The following is a 17277-nucleotide window of genomic DNA, read 5'->3' as shown; positions in this document are numbered from 1 at the left end:
TGGTGATGAACTCATGTATAAGTTTTGCCACTAGATGTCAGTATTATGTATTTATGTATGTATATTGCACAGCTGTAGTCATGTAAGGGATACTGTATTGTATGTTGGGTTCCTGTACACCAATGAGAGAGACTCTTTCCTTCTACCTATCTCTATCCTCCTTTCTTCTCGCACTTTCTTCTCCACCACTCACAGGAGCTGATACATACATCCTGTAGGAAGTTTTCACATGGGGAGAGGAATGTAGGTCCACACTTGTTCAGTTCTTCTCTTTTTCTCAGTGGGGCAAGACACACAGATCAGGCATTCCTGCTGAGCTTAGCCAGGAGCCTGGCTCTGCCAGGTCCCCTGTCAGGGACAGACCAGCTGTAGTGTACGCTTATGGAGAACATAGAGACTTTCTTTTCTAAAGCAACACTTATCCTCAAGATGCAGTGCTAAAGAGAGGACTAGTCAGGGATCACCACCACCCACGCCGTGAACATCTCTAAAAGTGCAGGACAGTATCCTAAAGCAGTGGAACTCATCCGGAGAGAGAAAAGCAGCCAAGAGCCTACATACTGTATATCACAGCACAGGTGACACTAGAAAACTTGGGACACTTCTCTCAACTCAGGTAACTAGGACTGGGGCTTGTGCTACCCTAATAGGACGGATACCCTGACACTGCAGGGCAAAAGGTGGTATAGCGACAAAGGTCGAAACACGGGCACAAGTATTTTTCTTCTTTCAGGTATTCTTCTTCTTATAAAGTTCCAGCAGAGCACAGTTCAACATTGGGTTGGGACTCTCGAGACAAACTCCTCTCCACTACTCTAAACTCTCTACTCTTCTCAGCATGCAACCAAGTCAGCACTGCTATTTCACTTTCTACTTCAGTATCTCTCAATACAGATCTGGTGAATGCAAGTCTGTATCTCAACAGTCCCTATTTATCTTGTATCACAGAAGACTTGCTACTGGGACTCATCATTGCACCAGCACCTACACACAAGCTACACCGTCCTTGGATCATTTCCCCTTTCTGTGGGTGGTGGTATCAACAGTCCGGGTGGGTCATAACTCCACTCCAGACCACCGTGATAAGAGCCCAAGGGACCCATCCCAACCCGGTGGGTCACCAACCATTGGAGAAAAATATAGCCAGCCACCCATCAAAAGCAGGTGTGCCTCCATACCTGTGTGCTGAGTTGGCACTGGTGACATGACAACCTCCCACCTGACTGAGCTATATTCCACCGACCAACCACCACCGTAGTGATATCACACAGTACCATCTAGCAAGTAACCGGTTGCAGCTGCAGGGCAGCACACCACATAGGTGCCAAGTAAACACAGTGTCCAGTTCTTAACCACAATGAACAGTTTACTTATAGAATCTTCAGTGCAAAACAAAATAGTTTGGCAGTAAGGTACAATGTATAGTGAAAACCGAACCTGATGGACAACACAGAACACTTACACTGGGAACTTGAGGCATCTAAGTGTAAGGCTGATCAGTGTACTTTGGCTTGTGAGTTAGGTTAGGTTAGGCTTGGCTTGTAAATGAAGGTTAGGGGGCTACCAAGGGGCCTTGCCTAATAGTACACTACTCTGCTAGTGCAACTTAAATGAAGAGGTGTAGCTTAGTAAAAGACGCTCAAACTTATGGTTTCACCAATACTGCCTCCAGCCAGAAGAGCTAACAGAGTGCCAGGTCTGGAAGCACAAGTCCCAGGCTTGCACAACCAGGTGTAGCTAGCCACTCAAGGTTACCCGAAATGGCTGATCAATGGAGTATGTCGGCTTAACTTGCACTTTGCTCCACTGCAGATGAATCCCTTTTATATTTGTGGAATATCCTGACCTGTTTAGAGAATGTTATCCCTGACGAAGACAAAGTGCCCATGGTTGTCAGTTACCTTTAGGTTAAGCACTGCATAGTAAGTATAGCAAAGTCTCTTGGAATACAAGTAACTATAAGGAATTTTCCAGCTGAGCATCCCTCCAGTCTATTACCAATAGAAGTTTTTAGTTTTGTATATGACATTTGTTCTCTGTGCCTCATGCCTCATTTGTATCCAGGAAAATCAATGGATATTTGTGTGTATTCTAGAGATTTATGTAAATGTGACAGTGGAGCCATGTAACAGATGATGGGGATGCAAAAGAGTCACTCCGAGGTGTTATCTGCACTCACGTACCGCGCCGATGGAAAGTTTTTGGACACTGCTGAATTTTCTTTCTCCATAATTGTGACCTAAAACTCTATATTAGAATATTAGACAATGATCCAATATAACAGATATATGAGTGGTAAAAGTAAGTGAACCTTCAGGTTTAGCTGATAATTTAAAGGTAAAATGAAAGTCTGGATTGCACCAGAAGGGGTGTGCTCTGTTGTCTACAGCAAACTTGCCCACATCCATAAACACTTGGTAGACCACAGTCTGTCCTTCCTCGGTGTAAATGAAACATGGCTGACATCTTCTGCTGCACTTTCCTATAGGGGCTCTCAGTCCCCCCATCCTGGTCACCAACATGGGGGTGATGGCATTGGCCTGCTGCTATCGGATAATTGTTCTTTCAGTCTAACTCCATCTTTTCATTCTTTTGCCCTCACCACCCTCCGGGTATACCACTTCCACATCCTCCAATAACCCCTCCTGGATCTGAATGAATGAAATATTCTCATTGAACATTTTGTTCTGTACAAAGTTGAATGCACTGACGACAAAATCACACGCACATTATCAATGAAAATCGCACGTATTACCCAATGGCAGCCTGGATTTGGCGTCACACACAAAGTTAAAGGCTGATCACTACTCAGTGCCTAGGCTTTCTGGCTAATGTTTTGGTCACTTTTGAATGTTGCTGATGCTTTCACACACGTGGTAGCAGGAGACGGACTCTACAACCCACACAAGTGGCTCAGGTAGTGCAGCTTATCCAGGATGGCACATCAATACCAACTGTGGCAAGAAGGTTTAGGCCACAGGAGGGCAACAACCCAACAGCAGGACTGCTATTCCCACCTTTGTCCAAGGAGGAACAGGAGGTGCACTGCCAGAGCCCTGCACAATGACCTCCAGCAGCCACAAATGTGCATGTGTCTGCACAAATGGTCAGAAACCGACTCCATGAGGATGGTATGAGGGCCACAAATGTCACGTTGCCACACTGACTGTCCAGGAGTTGGCGGCTGCTTTAGTCCAGGTCTGGGAGGAGATCCCTCAGAAGACCATTGGCCACCTCATCAGGAGCATGCCCGGGCCTTGTAGGGAGGTCATACAGGCACATGGAGGCCACACACAATACTCAGCCTCACTGGCACTTGGTATAAGGACATTACAGCAAAGTTGGATCAGCCTGTTGGATCATGTTTTTCCTCTGTAATTTTGTGTGTGGCACCAAATCCAGGCCTCCTTTGGGCAATCCATTGGATTTCTGTTGATGATGTGTGATTTTGGTGTCAGCACATTCAGCTTTGTACAGAAAAAAGTATCACTGAGAAGATTTCATCCAGTTACATCTAGGAGGGGTTATTTGAGGGGTCCAGTTATTTATTTGAGCAGTGTATTTACCAGCGTTAACTCCCTTCTTCATCCTGCGCTGCCTCTCCCCACATCTCTCCCCATGTTTGCAGATGACTTTGCCATATGCTTCAAGCGCATTGATGATACCAGAGAAAGATTCACCATAGAGTTTCATCAACTCATGGTCATACCTGCGCAGTGATCTTTATTAATCACCTAACTCCTATCAACTACACAATGACCAATGAAATAGGACATGTCATAATGCGGACCCACAATTGCAGCCCAGGTCACTGTCTAGAATGTAGTGGTACGTGTATTGCAGACCACTACGGAGGCACAAAATGCTGTCCACAGTCTGCGATTGTGGACAGAACGTGAGGACATGTAAATGTAGCCTGACACCTATAACATTGTTTTTACACTTACAGAGCCATATCTTTACGAACCAAATAAACTGTTTAGTTGTGGTGCATTAGCTCACCTGTGCATGCTCCCCCAGTGTCCTCTTCTGTGTCAGTGTTCTCCAGTGTCCTCTTCTGTGTCAATGTTCTCCGGTGTCCTCTTCTGTGTCAGTGTCCCCCAGTGTCCTCTTCTGTGTCAGTGTCCCCCGGTGTCCTCTTCTGTGTCAGTGTTCTCCGGTGTCCTCTTCTGTGTCATTGTCCCCCAGTGTCCTCTTCTGTGTCAGTGTTCTCCGGTGTCCTCTTCTGTGTCAGTGTTCTCCGGTGTCCTCTTCTGTGTCAGTGTTCTCCGGTGTCCTCTTCTGTGTCAGTGTTCTCCGGTGTCCTCTTCTGTGTCAGTGTCCCCCAGTGTCCTCTTCTGTGTCAGTGTCCCCCGGTGTCCTCTTCTGTGTCAGTGTTCTCCGGTGTCCTCTTCTGTGTCAGTGTTCTCCGGTGTCCTCTTCTGTGTCAGTGTTCTCCGGTGTCCTCTTCTGTGTCAGTGTTCTCCGGTGTCCTCTTCTGTGTCAGTGTTCTCCGGTGTCCTCTTCTGTGTCAGTGTTCTCCGGTGTCCTCTTCTGTGTCAGTGTTCTCCGGTGTCCTCTTCTGTGTCAGTGTTCTCCGGTGTCCTCTTCTGTGTCAGTGTCCCCCGGTGTCCTCTTCTGTGTCAGTGTTCTCCGGTGTCCTCTTCTGTGTCAGTGTTCTCCGGTGTCCTCTTCTGTGTCAGTGTCCCCCGGTGTCCTCTTCTGTGTCAGTGTTCTCCGGTGTCCTCTTCTGTGTCAGTGTTCTCCGGTGTCCTCTTCTGTGTCAGTGTTCTCCGGTGTCCTCTTCTGTGTCAGTGTTCTCCGGTGTCCTCTTCTGTGTCAGTGTTCTCCGGTGTCCTCTTCTGTGTCAGTGTCCCCCGGTGTCCTCTTCTGTGTCAGTGTCCCCCGGTGTCCTCTTCTGTGTCAGTGTTCTCCGGTGTCCTCTTCTGTGTCAGTGTTCTCCGGTGTCCTCTTCTGTGTCAGTGTTCTCCGGTGTCCTCTTCTGTGTCAGTGTTCTCCGGTGTCCTCTTCTGTGTCAGTGTCCCCCGGTGTCCTCTTCTGTGTCAGTGTCCCCCGGTGTCCTCTTCTGTGTCAGTGTTCTCCGGTGTCCTCTTCTGTGTCAGTGTTCTCCGGTGTCCTCTTCTGTGTCAGTGTTCTCCAGTGTCCTCTTCTGTGTCAGTGTCCCCCGGTGTCCTCTTCTGTGTCAGTGTTCTCCGGCGTCCTCTTCTGTGTCAGTGTTCTCCAGTGTCCTCTTCTGTGTCAGTGTCCCCCGGTGTCCTCTTCTGTGTCAGTGTTCTCCGGCGTCCTCTTCTGTGTCAGTGTTCTCCGGTGTCCTCTTCTGTGTCAGTGTTCTCCGGTGTCCTCTTCTGTGTCAGTGTCCCCCGGTGTCCTCTTCTGTGTCAGTGTTCTCCGGTGTCCTCTTCTGTGTCAGTGTTCTCCGGTGTCCTCTTCTGTGTCAGTGTTCTCCGGTGTCCTCTTCTGTGTCAGTGTTCTCCGGTGTCCTCTTCTGTGTCAGTGTTCTCCGGTGTCCTCTTCTGTGTCAGTGTCCCCCCGGACAGCCCCACAATCATTGATTGGCTGAGCAGGTTGTTACTCTTGTCTGGAACTCAGCCAATCACAGGCTGCCAGTCTGTCCCGTCAGTAATTGGCTGAATGGGGAGAGGCAGCTGAAGAGGACACCGGGGGACACTGACACAGAAGACGACATCAAGTGAGCACGGACAGGTGAGTTAATGCACCACAACTAAACAGTTCATTTAGGTTTGACCTGCGAATAAATTCTGAGTGCTTCACTCATCTCTGGCAGCCATGATGTAAGCAGGAGCAAGTGCCAGGACACACTACACATTATACCAATGAGTAAGAGTACCATTATACGCATTATACCAATGAGCAGTGACCAAAGCCTCATGGCAATATTCTGTGCTCCTCCTCCTTGACCATCATCTGCCTTTGACAGTCACCTATTCCCTCCTCTCCTATCATACGTTTAGCGTCTCCCACATTCACTCCCCTCCAATTCATTCTCAACTCTGAGGCCCAATTAATCCATCTCTCCCCACGCTCCTTTCTGCCACTCCCCTCTGCCAATCCTTTCATCATCTCCCCAATGTCCAGTGAATACAATCCAAATAATTAAATACAAGGCTGTCCACAAATTGTTCCCTCCATTCATCTCTACACTTTGGGTATAATAGGGTCCGAGTAGCGAGCTTTCCTCACCATTAACTATTCCAATAAAAGTTACACTTTGGTTTCACAAACTATGTTCTTCTTTGAGTTCATTGAAGTTGATGACTTGCAATAATAATAAAAGTTACACTTTCAGATGATATTCTTCCCTTCTAGGAATCTCCCAGAATTCTTAGCTGCCCGTGCCTCTCCTTCCGTATCAGGTGGAGCATGCTTGGATGTCAGTGAGCGGCCAATCCTGAGGATCCCCGTACAGCTGGCGGCCGGTGTTGTGTAGGTCTTCCCCAGTAGCTGAGTTTCTTGCGTCATTGTATAATGTGGTCATGTAAATGTGAAAGCCCGGAGGATATTTGCATCTGTCTCCGTATAACAGATGACCCGTTCGCCTTCCTAAATCACACAACTCCCAGCAATATGGATACTGCAGAACTAGCCGCTTTGATAATTACTGTATCTATAGAATTGGTGCTGGGAATGGCCTTAAACCTGTACATCCTGCTTGTTTATATAGGAAACCTGAAGAATGGCGTCTCACTGGGTCCATCGGATAAAGTCCACCTCACCAAGGCTCTGGTCAATGTCTCTATGATTGTGACAATGAACACACAATGTATCATGTGTTATCGTTGGTCCTGTTTGTTGCTGACAAAAGAGTTTTTTCTTGGGAGCGTAATCATTGTAATGTTCCTAATTTTTTATAATTATTGGCTGACGGCCATGCTCTGCGTCTACTACTGCACCAGTATCACCACCTGTGGTCACCACATCTTCGTTTGGCTGAAGAGGAGTCTCTCGTCTTACCTGCTCCCCATCCTTCTTGTGTTAGGACTTTGTTCCTTTGCTGTAAGTATTCCGGCATTCTGGTTTGGTAGCCTAAACCCCCCCAGGAACAGCACAGGGTCTTTCCAGGTTACATTTGTTCAAACTATACCATATAGAATAACCTTCACCATCCTAGGCTGCATCTTACCCCTCACTATCGTTCTTCTCTCCACCACAATCACCTCCTGGTCTCTCATCAATCACATGTGGAGAATGAGGAAGAACAATGGAGAATTTCCTTCTTCTAAATTCCAAACCCAGATTAACGCTACAAGAACCATGATCCTGTTCCTTCTCATCTCTGTTATCTACTGTCTAACAGAAATGGCTTTCAGTACCATCACAATCAGCCCGTCCTTAGTAATACTGATCTGGTTTTATGACATCTTCTACCCAATATCAGAAGCTGTCATCATCATCCAGGGTAGCGCCAAGCTAAGGAGAACCCTTCTTGAGAAGTTCATCAACAGGAAAGAAAAGAACTGTAAGGAGGAGACCTAAAGTCTGGAGGAGACACGGAGATCATGAAGGGTGTAAATAGATATTTCATAGAATTTTACAGAATTCAGATTCCATTTGTCCCCAGTTCCCTCCAATATATATACAATATATTGACCTTGTGACCGGTGAAGCAGATGGAGCAAGGTACAGGTGTCTTGTGTTCTAATGAACATTATATTGGTAAAGGACATAGAACTGAGACCACCACCTGTGGTCACCATATCTTAGTTTGGCTGAAGAGGAGTCTCTCGTCTTACCTGCTCCGCATCCTTGTTGTATCAGGACTCGGCTTGGTTGTTCTAAGTGTTCAGTGTAACAGTAACAAATCAATCTATGGTTATCTGGAAGACATACCATTCCAAACGTCACATACAGAACAATATCCTCTATGACGCGGCTCCCTTAGAATCTATTGAGCCGCATCATAGAGGAGCGGGAGTTTCCTCCCAGTGGGGTCAGTCTGTTGTGCCTCCAGTGCTTCAGCCTCAGACAGTGCCCTTGAATAGAAAAAAACGGACCGCGGCAATGAGTTCCTCGAGCCGGCGCAGTTCTCGATGGGCAAAGCATAAAGCGAATGTATCAGATAGTACTTTCACTTTAATGCTATGTTTTTGCCCTCCTACTAATCATTTTATCAATGGATAAGTGAAAAGTTATTATGTTGTGGTCACTATTACCTAGGTGACCCCCCTACCTTTCATATTCTGTCTGGCCTATTGGTTAACATTAAGTCCAGAAATTCACATCCGGAGACCCTGTACAACTGAAAGGTGGTGGAGCCTTAGAGAACATAAATGTTCTTGGACTGATGGATATTTCACCACCGTGTGATCCGAGCCGGGAGAATATAAACTGGAAGCATAAACTGAACATTCTGCATTATTTAAGAATGTTCTATTCATTGTAATCTATAAATCATGGACCGTCACATGATTTGTATAATGGATATGAGTGCAGGTTCATGATTTATATTATATAGATAAACAGAATATACAGGCTGCCAAACGTCCACTGCACAACTAAGGAAAGTGTCAACCAAACTGCACTACAGTCATATGGATGGACATTACATGAGATTACGGCACAGAAAAAAACCAATAACTTGATTGGACAAGGAAGGCAAAGTTTTCTTCTCATTTGCTGAATATTCATAATAAAAATAATAACAGCAAAAATATTATTAATATGAATAGGATAGTGTTGTTTTTAGTTGTTATTGTTTGTTATTATTATCTGTGTAGTTTAACCACTTATTGACTGACACCCCTTTTCACAGTGGTCATTAAGGGTCCTTATTCTAGGCCGCCATCTTTTATGACGGCCCTAGAATAAAGGCCCTATTACACAAAACGATTATCGGCCGTTTTTAGCAAATGTCGGCCGATAGACTGATAATCGTCCTGTGTAATAGAAGACAACGATCGGCTGCTGTGGCTCCGTGGAATAGGAGTGGAGGCAGCAGACCGCCGCTATCCTTTATGGGCTGCTCGGATGATCGCCCAGGCAGCACCCCCCCCAGCTCCCCGCAACCCCCCCCCCCCCCCAGTCCTCACCCACTCACTGCTGACACATGTAATAGCACCAACGGGGAACGAGAGGAGCAAGAGAGTGATGATCTGACGGGTCTTCTATGTGATGTCTTTGAAGTTAAATGGAGAAAAAGTTGTTTTATAGAGTGAGAAAAGTTTCAGTCTCAGATACTGAGATGTCTTCAAGGACCTCTGCCATTGTTCAAAGAAGCCTGGCTACTTCTGTATACAGATCTATATAGTGGTTATATATGTGTTAATGGTTGTAATAAAAGTGACGTCTGTGGCCTTTCCAACAAGTGTGTCCGGGTTTATTGAAGGAGGGTAATTGGAGGTGGTCGGTGGCAGGTCTCTCGGTGTGCAGGTGTGCAGGAGCCAAATACCATACAACTATCCCATTTACTAGCCCAATCTCTCCACTAAAAGGCCTCTGATACTAAGATTGCCTCTTAAATGGGCATCAACATATTAATATAGTCCCTAAATAAGCCCCAGCACAGTAAAGGTGCCCATGTAGTGCCAGAACAAGCATTGCCACCTCTCACAGACTGCTCCCTTCAGTTTCCCCATCTCACAGACTGCTCCCTTCAGTTTCCCCATCTCACAGACTGCTCCCTTTAGTTTCCCCATCTCACAGACTGCTCCCTTCAGTTTCCCATCTCACAGACTGCTCCCTTCGGTTTCCCCATCTCACAGACTGCTCCCTTTAGTTTCCCCATCTCACAGACTGCTCCCTTCAGTTTCCCCATCTCACAGACTGCTCCCTTCAGTTTCCCCATCTCACAGACTGCTCCCTTCAGTTTCCCCATCTCACAGACTGCTCCCTTCAGTTTCCCATCTCACAGACTGCTCCCTTCAGTTTCCCATCTCACAGACTGCTCTCTTCAGTTTCCCCATCTCACAGACTGCTCCCTTCAGTTTCCCCATCTCACAGACTGCTCCCTTCAGTTTCCCCATCTCACAGACTGCTCATCCTCCACCGCTCTCATGCAGCTTATAACTATACAACTATAACCTAAAGTTCAATGCGGTATAGTCACCTGAATGGATCATAGAGAAGAGTTCAGGATGGTGATAGAGACAACTAGACTGCTGTACGTGAACTGCACAGTATTCTGGGATCATACAGAGCACTTCAATCTACAATACACAATGCTAAGGAAACATACAGAAGACGACATTTGTAGGTTTTATAGATGCTTTGCTTTAATTCTACCCATGTAAAGGGGATAAGTGAAATATAAATATATTTGTGTCCTGAGTGTGTAACAAGAAATAAGGGGGGGGGGGGGGGTTCCTTTATGTCTCAGAGGGAAATTAAACTAACAGACTCACATTCACTTTTATGACATATAAAGTGATGACTTTATATGTAATAAAAGAACCAATGTAACTGGACGTCCCTGGACAACCAGCATCATGGATTCCCGTGACCTGATTGACCCTAAGTGCTGCTGTCACATTATTTGGACTCTTCTGTAACTCATGACTTATAAATGTTAACGGGAAACTATCAGCAGGTTGACAAATCTAACCTGCTAATATGTCCCTTACTGCACAGAAGACGCCAAGTAGGATGGTATGTGTCTTACCTTCATCCTCAGCTCCATTCCGGTGCAGTTAGCAGTTTGCTCCATGGTCTGTTAGGAGCACTGGGGCACCCGCTAGGAGCACTGCCCACCCCCATAGTGACGATCCAGCCTGCCCCCAGCCAGCCGGGTCAGCCAGGAGCGGGGAAGTGCTCCTAATGGGTGTCCCAGTGCTCCTAACGGTCTTATTAGACCGTGAAGCTATATGCAGGTTAGATTTGTTTGTTTCCCTTTAGCACTAAAGACTGGAGAAGAGGAGTCCGACTACAGTCAACACGATGAGATTCTCATTTTTATGGTTCTTATCAATATCCTATGTCAAGCTGCACTATGTTTTGACATGTCCTGTATTTATCCTAAACTTTACTTGTCCTTCATAGTGACCTCTCGTCCGGGGGCAGGCATAAAAGATAAGCAACGGGTGGAAAGAGACAAATGGCAGCAGAATTGGGACCTATAGGGGCTTGGGGTTAGTAATTGTAGCTTTTTTTTCCTTACAATCCAAGCAACAATTGAATTTTTTAAAAGATTGGAATTCCCCCGAATATCCCCAAACCATTGTCGACTGGTCAATATTTATGTCAAAATCAGAGTCAGAGGAATATAGCATCGCCCAGTGACCATATAAGATATGAAAAGATGTTCGGGACTAAAGGAACTGCCCAGGCACAGAGCGCTTGTGTCACTGGATAATCTTACCATGTAAATCGGTAACTAAAGCTCGGAGGATATTTGCATCTGTCCCAGTATAATAATCCATCCTCTTGCGTTCTATAGACAAACAAATCTCGGCACTATGGATAATTTCAGTAATTGCTGTAATTATTGATTTTGTGCTGGGAATGGCCTTAAACCTGCACCAAGTCTCTGGTCAATGTGTCTCTGCACGTGATATTGGTCGCTCAAAGTATAATATCTTGTTATTTCTAACAAGTGAAGTTCTGTGCTGGGATGTAAGGATTATGGTATTCTTGAATCTTTCTAGTTATTGGCTTTCTGTCTACTACTGCACCACTATCACCACCTGTAGTCACCATCTTAGTTTGGCTGAAGAGGAGCCTCTCGTCTTACCTGCTCCACATCCTCCTTGTATCAGGACTTTGCTTACTTGTCATTAGTATTCCAACATTTTGTGTTTCCACCATAGAGCCCCCGTGAACAGCACCTATCAATCCACGGTTGTCCGACCAACAGTACTTCATAGTGTAGCATTCAGAATAAAATCGTCCATCCTGGGCTGCTTCTTACCCTTCACTATCGCTCTTGTCTCCACCACATTCACCTCCTGGTTTCTTATAAAACATGTGAAGACTGAGGCAGAATAATTGAGGGTTTTTACTTGGTCTAAATGCTCCAAGAACCTTGATCCTGTTCCTTCTCATTTTTGTTTTATGGACAGTGTAACACAAGTAGTTTTCAGTACCATCCTATCCAATGGTGCAGATGTGGTGGTCATAATCACCTGGTTTATTATCTGAGGGCTTCCCTTCTCGAGAAGTTCATTGGTAGGAAAAGAAAAAACTGTGAGATCGAGACCTCATATCTGAAGGTGAGACACCCATTATGAGGGTTGGGAATAGAAGTTTTATAGAATGGAGCAGAAATAAAGTTTTAAACTATGATTCTTATTACTGACATCACTCATCTTGATCTGATGATCGATGAGCAAAGGGATTCCAGTCCTCTTTGTGTTGTAAGACTCTTCCTAATGGAAGAGAACGTAGAATTGAGGTCAATTCTACGTAGAATTGTTGAGGTCAAGCAAGGGTTAAAGGAGAAGTCCAATGGGAAGTAAAGAAATCACAAGCAGAGTGATCATGTGACATCACAGGAAGTGAAGAAATCACAAGCAGAGTGGTCATGTGACATCACAGGAAGTGAAGAAATCCCAAGCAGAGTGGTCATGTGACATCACAGGAAGTGAAGAAATCCCAAGCAGAGTGGTCATGTGACTGAGCCTGAGAACACAACAAGAAATAAATAATGACAGTGTATATAGAACATACAACACCCCCAGGGGTCCATGCAATGATAGTTCATTAAAAAGCCCCCCGGACAGCCCTTATAACCTTTATAAGTCAGCACTGTCTGTATACTATAAGAATGTGTCTTGTTCTCACAAAAAAATGCTATTTCTTTTGTGAAAGGGTCAATTATACAATTAATATTAGACAGGAGTATGGAGCCTTTCTCCCTCTTTTTATACTCACCGCTGGAAGTCATGCTTTTTTCTATCTTCACTGTCGACCCCTGTTCTCCCGGACAGCCGCCATTTTGTGTCAGTGCATCATCGACAGTGGCATCTGCTTATTTCTGACCCAAAGAAGAAGACTACTCACTGGTTACCGCCAATGACGGCCGGGGGGGGGTACATGAAGGGAACACTTGGCAAATAGCTGGGTGTGCACAGTGGGCTGTAATTAGGCAAATGGGGCAAAAAATTACGAGAAAGGACACATGGCGAGAGATGGGAAGAGACCCACCTCAAAGCCAGAAATGGAGTAAATTTAAGAGCTAACGGGAAACTTTTTTCTTCCCTCTGGACAATGAGACACTCCCTTTAAGAACTTTTGTGATAGAATTGTAAAATGTCTGTTAGTTTGTCAAGACTTTAAGTAAAAGATATTTTTGCACCACCTCCTGCCTCATCTCCCTGTTTTCTAGTTTTCCGTGCTGTACCACATTAAGGATGCCCCCCGCCATCTTATCACCGACCAGACACAGTATTGGGGTTAACCCTGGAGAAAAAAAAAAAGAGTTCACACCATGGACTCCACTACCACCAAGACCCCACTACTAGAGATGAGCAAATCTTTAAAAAATTCAGTTTGCGATGTTTGCAAATTTTTACTGCAAAATTTGTGAACTTTGTGAACTGAGCCTTAAGAAATCTATACTTACCTGACCGCGCTCCCTGGTGTCCTCTTTTGTGTCTTCAGCTGCCTGCAGACAGCTAGGGCGATCACATAAAATAACAAATATCAGGACAGGTCAATCTTGTATCTACTGTAATGACCGGGATAAAATCTGAAAGTTTTTTTCATAACTTTTTTCAGATTTCTCTTGGAAAAGTTTTATGCTTTCAAAACATTATTCACCACTGGTTGTAAGAGGAATATACTAAAACCCCACATTGACCAGTTTTTATATAACATATGAGCAGATCAGGGCAGTTTCTAGGTCATTTTGGCAACAGAGCGAATCTTGATAAAACCTGCCAAACAGACATCTTAGGCCTCTGCACTTATCCAGCAGTTTCCTCCCCACTTCCCCTCCTGTAGGCTCCCAAACTGTAGTAATTGCGTTGTTAGGTGCAGTAAAATCAGTAAGTATGTGGGTTTCCTCCTGTATGTAGGATCCCCATGCTGTGCCCCTATATAATAATATTGTCTCCTGCTGTGCCTCCGTATAGTGATAATGTCCCCTGCTGTGCCCCATATAATAATGGTGTCTCCTGCTGTTCCTCCATATAATGATAATGTCCCTGCTGTGCCTCCATATAGTAATTTTGTCTCCTGCTGTGCCCCATATAGTAATAATTTTCCTGCTGTGCCTCCATATAGTGATAATGTCCCCTGCTGTGCCTCCATGTAGTAATTATGCCCGATGCTGTGCCTCCATGTAGTTATAATGTCTCCAGCTGTGCTCCATATAGTAATAATGCCCCTGCTGTGCCCCCATATAGTAATAATGCCCCCTGCTGTGCCCCCCTATATAGTAATAATGTCTCCTGCTGTGCTCCATATGGTAATAATGTCCCTGCTGTGCCCCCATATAGTAATAATGCCCCCTACTGTGCCCTCCATATAGTAATATTGTCTCCTGCTATGCCCCCTCCATATAGTAATAATGCCCCCTGCTGTGCCCTCCATATAGTAATAATGGCTCCTGCTGTGCCCTCCATATAGTAATAATGTCCCTGCTGTGACCCCATATAGTAATAATGTCCCCAGCTTTGCCTCCATATAGTAATAATGTCTCCTGCTATGCCCCCTCCATATAGTAATAATGCCCCCTGCTGTGCACTCCATATAGTAATAATGGCTCCTGCTGTGCCATCCATATAGTAATAATGGCTCCTGCTGTGCCTCCATATAGTGATAATGGTCCCTGCTGTGCCTCCATGTAGTAATTATGCCCGATGCTGTGCCTCCATGTAGTAATAATGTCTCCAGCTGTGCTCCATATAGTAATAATGCCCCCTGCTGTGCCCCCCTATATAGTAATAATGTCTCCTGCTGTGCTCCATATGGTAATAATGTCACTGCTGTGCCCCCATATAGTAATAATGCCCCCTACTGTGCCCTCCATATAGTAATATTGTCTCCTGCTATGTCCCCTCCATATAGTAATAATGGCTCCTGCTGTGCCCTCCATATAGTAATAATGTCCCCAGCTTTGTCTCCATATAGTAATAATGTCTGCTGCTATGCCCCCTCCATATAGTAATAATGCCCCCTGCTGTGCCCTCCATATAGTAATAATGGCTCCTGCTGTGCCATCCATATAGTAATAATGTCCCTGCTGTGCCCCATATAGTAATAATGTTCCTTGCTGCGTTTTCCCCATATTAAAAATGCCTCCTCTGCATTGCCCCTACAAAAAAATAATGCGCCTGCTGTATACACCATGGTAATAAAGTTCCATGCCCCCACACACACTACCCTAACCTTACCCCCACTACACACCATATATCCCACCTGACCCCCCCCCCCCCCCGTCACACGCTATCCCACCTGTCCCCCCCTACACACACTATATCCCACCTGAGCCCCCCTACACACACACTATATCCCACACAGCGTGCGTGCGGCATGCGGTATCAACATATCATCATGTAAATGGGTAACTAAAGCTCGTAGGATATTTGCATCTGTCCCAGTACTATAACCCATCCTCTTGCTTTCTGAAGACTTGCGGCTCTCGACACTATGGATAACGTAGAACTGGTCATTTTGGTAATCGCTGTAACTATAGAATTTGTGGTGGGAATATCCTTAAACATCTGCATCCTGCTTGTTTATATAGGAAACCTGAAGAATGGCGTCTCACTGGGTCCATCGGATAAAGTCCACCTCACCAAGGCTCTGGTCAATGTCTCTCTGCACTTGATGATGGGTGAACAATGTATAATATCTATTACTTGGCCCCAGTTGTCTCTTACAAATGAAGTTCTGGGCTGGAATTTAGCAATTAACATGTTCTTAATTTTTTACAGTTATTGGCTGACGGCCGTGCTTTGTGGCTATTACTGCACCAATATCACCACCTGTGGTCACCAAATCTTTGTTTGGTTGAAGAGGAGTCTCTCATCTCACCTGCTCCACATCATTCTTGTAGAAGGACTCGGCTCATTTGCCATAGGTTTTCCCACATATTGGTTTTGTAACACAGAGCCCCCTGGGAACAGCACCCATCAGTCTGTGGTTATCCAATCAACATCACACTTTAATGTATCTTACAGATCAATATCCTCCATCCTGGGCTGCTTCTTACCCCTCACTATCGCTCTTGTCGCCACCGCGTTCACCTCCTGGTCTCTTCTCAAGCACATGTGGAGACTGAGGCAGAATAATCGAGGGTTTACTTGGTCTAAATTCCAAGCCCAGATAAACGCTACGAGAACCATGATCCTGTTCCTTCTCGTTTCTCTTTTCTACTGTGTAACACAAATGGCTTTTACTGCCATCCAACCCAGCGCAGTGCAAGACGCAAACATAGTCATCTGGTTTGTTATCCTATCCTACCCGATATCAGAAGCCGCCATCATCATCCAGAGCAGCGTCAGGCTGAGGAGCGCCCTTCTCGAGAAGGTTTTTGGTAGGAAAAGAAGGAACGGTGAGGCTGAGACCTAAAATCTGGAGAAGAAACATTGATCATTAAGGATGTAAGTAGTTTTATAGACTGTAGCAGAATTTAGTTGGAAATAATTACTAGTATTACCATTAGTTATAGTTTTCTCATTACTCCTGACTGGTGACCGATGAGCAAAAGGAAGCAAATCCAGTCCTCTAAATGTTGTAAGAGTCTTTACAATGGGGAGGACATAGAATTATTAACCTCAACCAGGGGATTATATTTGACTTTTAGGTGAGATTCCTGGAGGCAGAAGCCGGAGCCTTTCTCTCTGACTCTGTGCCCCTAGGACTTCAGGAAGGTTGTTGTGATGAAGATTCCACCACCGTGTATATTGGGAGCTCCCAGCATTAGAAATTAGATATAAAAATTGGAACATTCTGTCCTTACAACCATGGAAATGACAAAACTACTTAGCAGATTTACTACAAAATTCCCCTTTCTGATTTTTGACATTGACGTCTCATGTGAAGCTGTAACTGGTGCAAATATGGAAACCTGTACAAGTGAAACAGTGCACCATGCATGAAGGTATTCTCATTTGTATCACTATTTCACTAAGAAGCGTGGGCCGATCTTCATAAATCCCCCCAAGCCCCCCACCCCCGCCCCGTGTCTACCAATAAAAGCTTCTTGTGATGAGACCACCATTCCTTTAAGCATAGGATATGATTCCGTCCGGAGTATGACCCTAATCCGATCCAAATATCCAGCTTGGAAGCCTGTAAAGCCTGCTAGCCCATCTGCGAGAGGAGGGGTCATGTAGACATGGTGACCATGATGCCCCCTCATACACAGAAAGGTAAATA

At 45.3% G+C, this 17277-nt stretch overlaps 2 protein-coding genes across 2 annotated transcripts; both read left to right on the top strand.

Moving 5' to 3' along the window:
• The first annotated feature begins 6486 nt into the window (after positions 1–6486).
• LOC138801893 (taste receptor type 2 member 9-like) lies at positions 6487–7494 on the top strand. Its single transcript, XM_069984986.1, has one exon. It carries the CDS (start codon positions 6487–6489, stop codon positions 7492–7494), a length of 1008 nt encoding a protein of 335 aa, XP_069841087.1.
• An 8049-nt stretch (positions 7495–15543) lies between these two features.
• On the top strand, positions 15544–16467 carry LOC138801892 (taste receptor type 2 member 40-like). Its single transcript, XM_069984985.1, has one exon. It carries the CDS (start codon positions 15544–15546, stop codon positions 16465–16467), a length of 924 nt encoding a protein of 307 aa, XP_069841086.1.
• The last annotated feature ends 810 nt before the right edge of the window (positions 16468–17277 follow it).

Source organism: Dendropsophus ebraccatus, chromosome 9 (assembly GCF_027789765.1).
Source record: "Dendropsophus ebraccatus isolate aDenEbr1 chromosome 9, aDenEbr1.pat, whole genome shotgun sequence".
Taxonomy (NCBI): domain Eukaryota; kingdom Metazoa; phylum Chordata; class Amphibia; order Anura; family Hylidae; genus Dendropsophus; species Dendropsophus ebraccatus.
Note: the sequence above shows the minus strand (reverse complement) of the source record. Positions and strands in the feature narration are given on the sequence as shown.

Bases quoted from the DNA above. Each gene is read 5' to 3' on its own strand.
- LOC138801893 (XM_069984986.1), top strand. From the start codon at position 6,487: ATGTGGTCATGTAAATGTGAAAGCCCGGAGGATATTTGCATCTGTCTC.
- LOC138801892 (XM_069984985.1), top strand. From the start codon at position 15,544: ATGGATAACGTAGAACTGGTCATTTTGGTAATCGCTGTAACTATAGAA.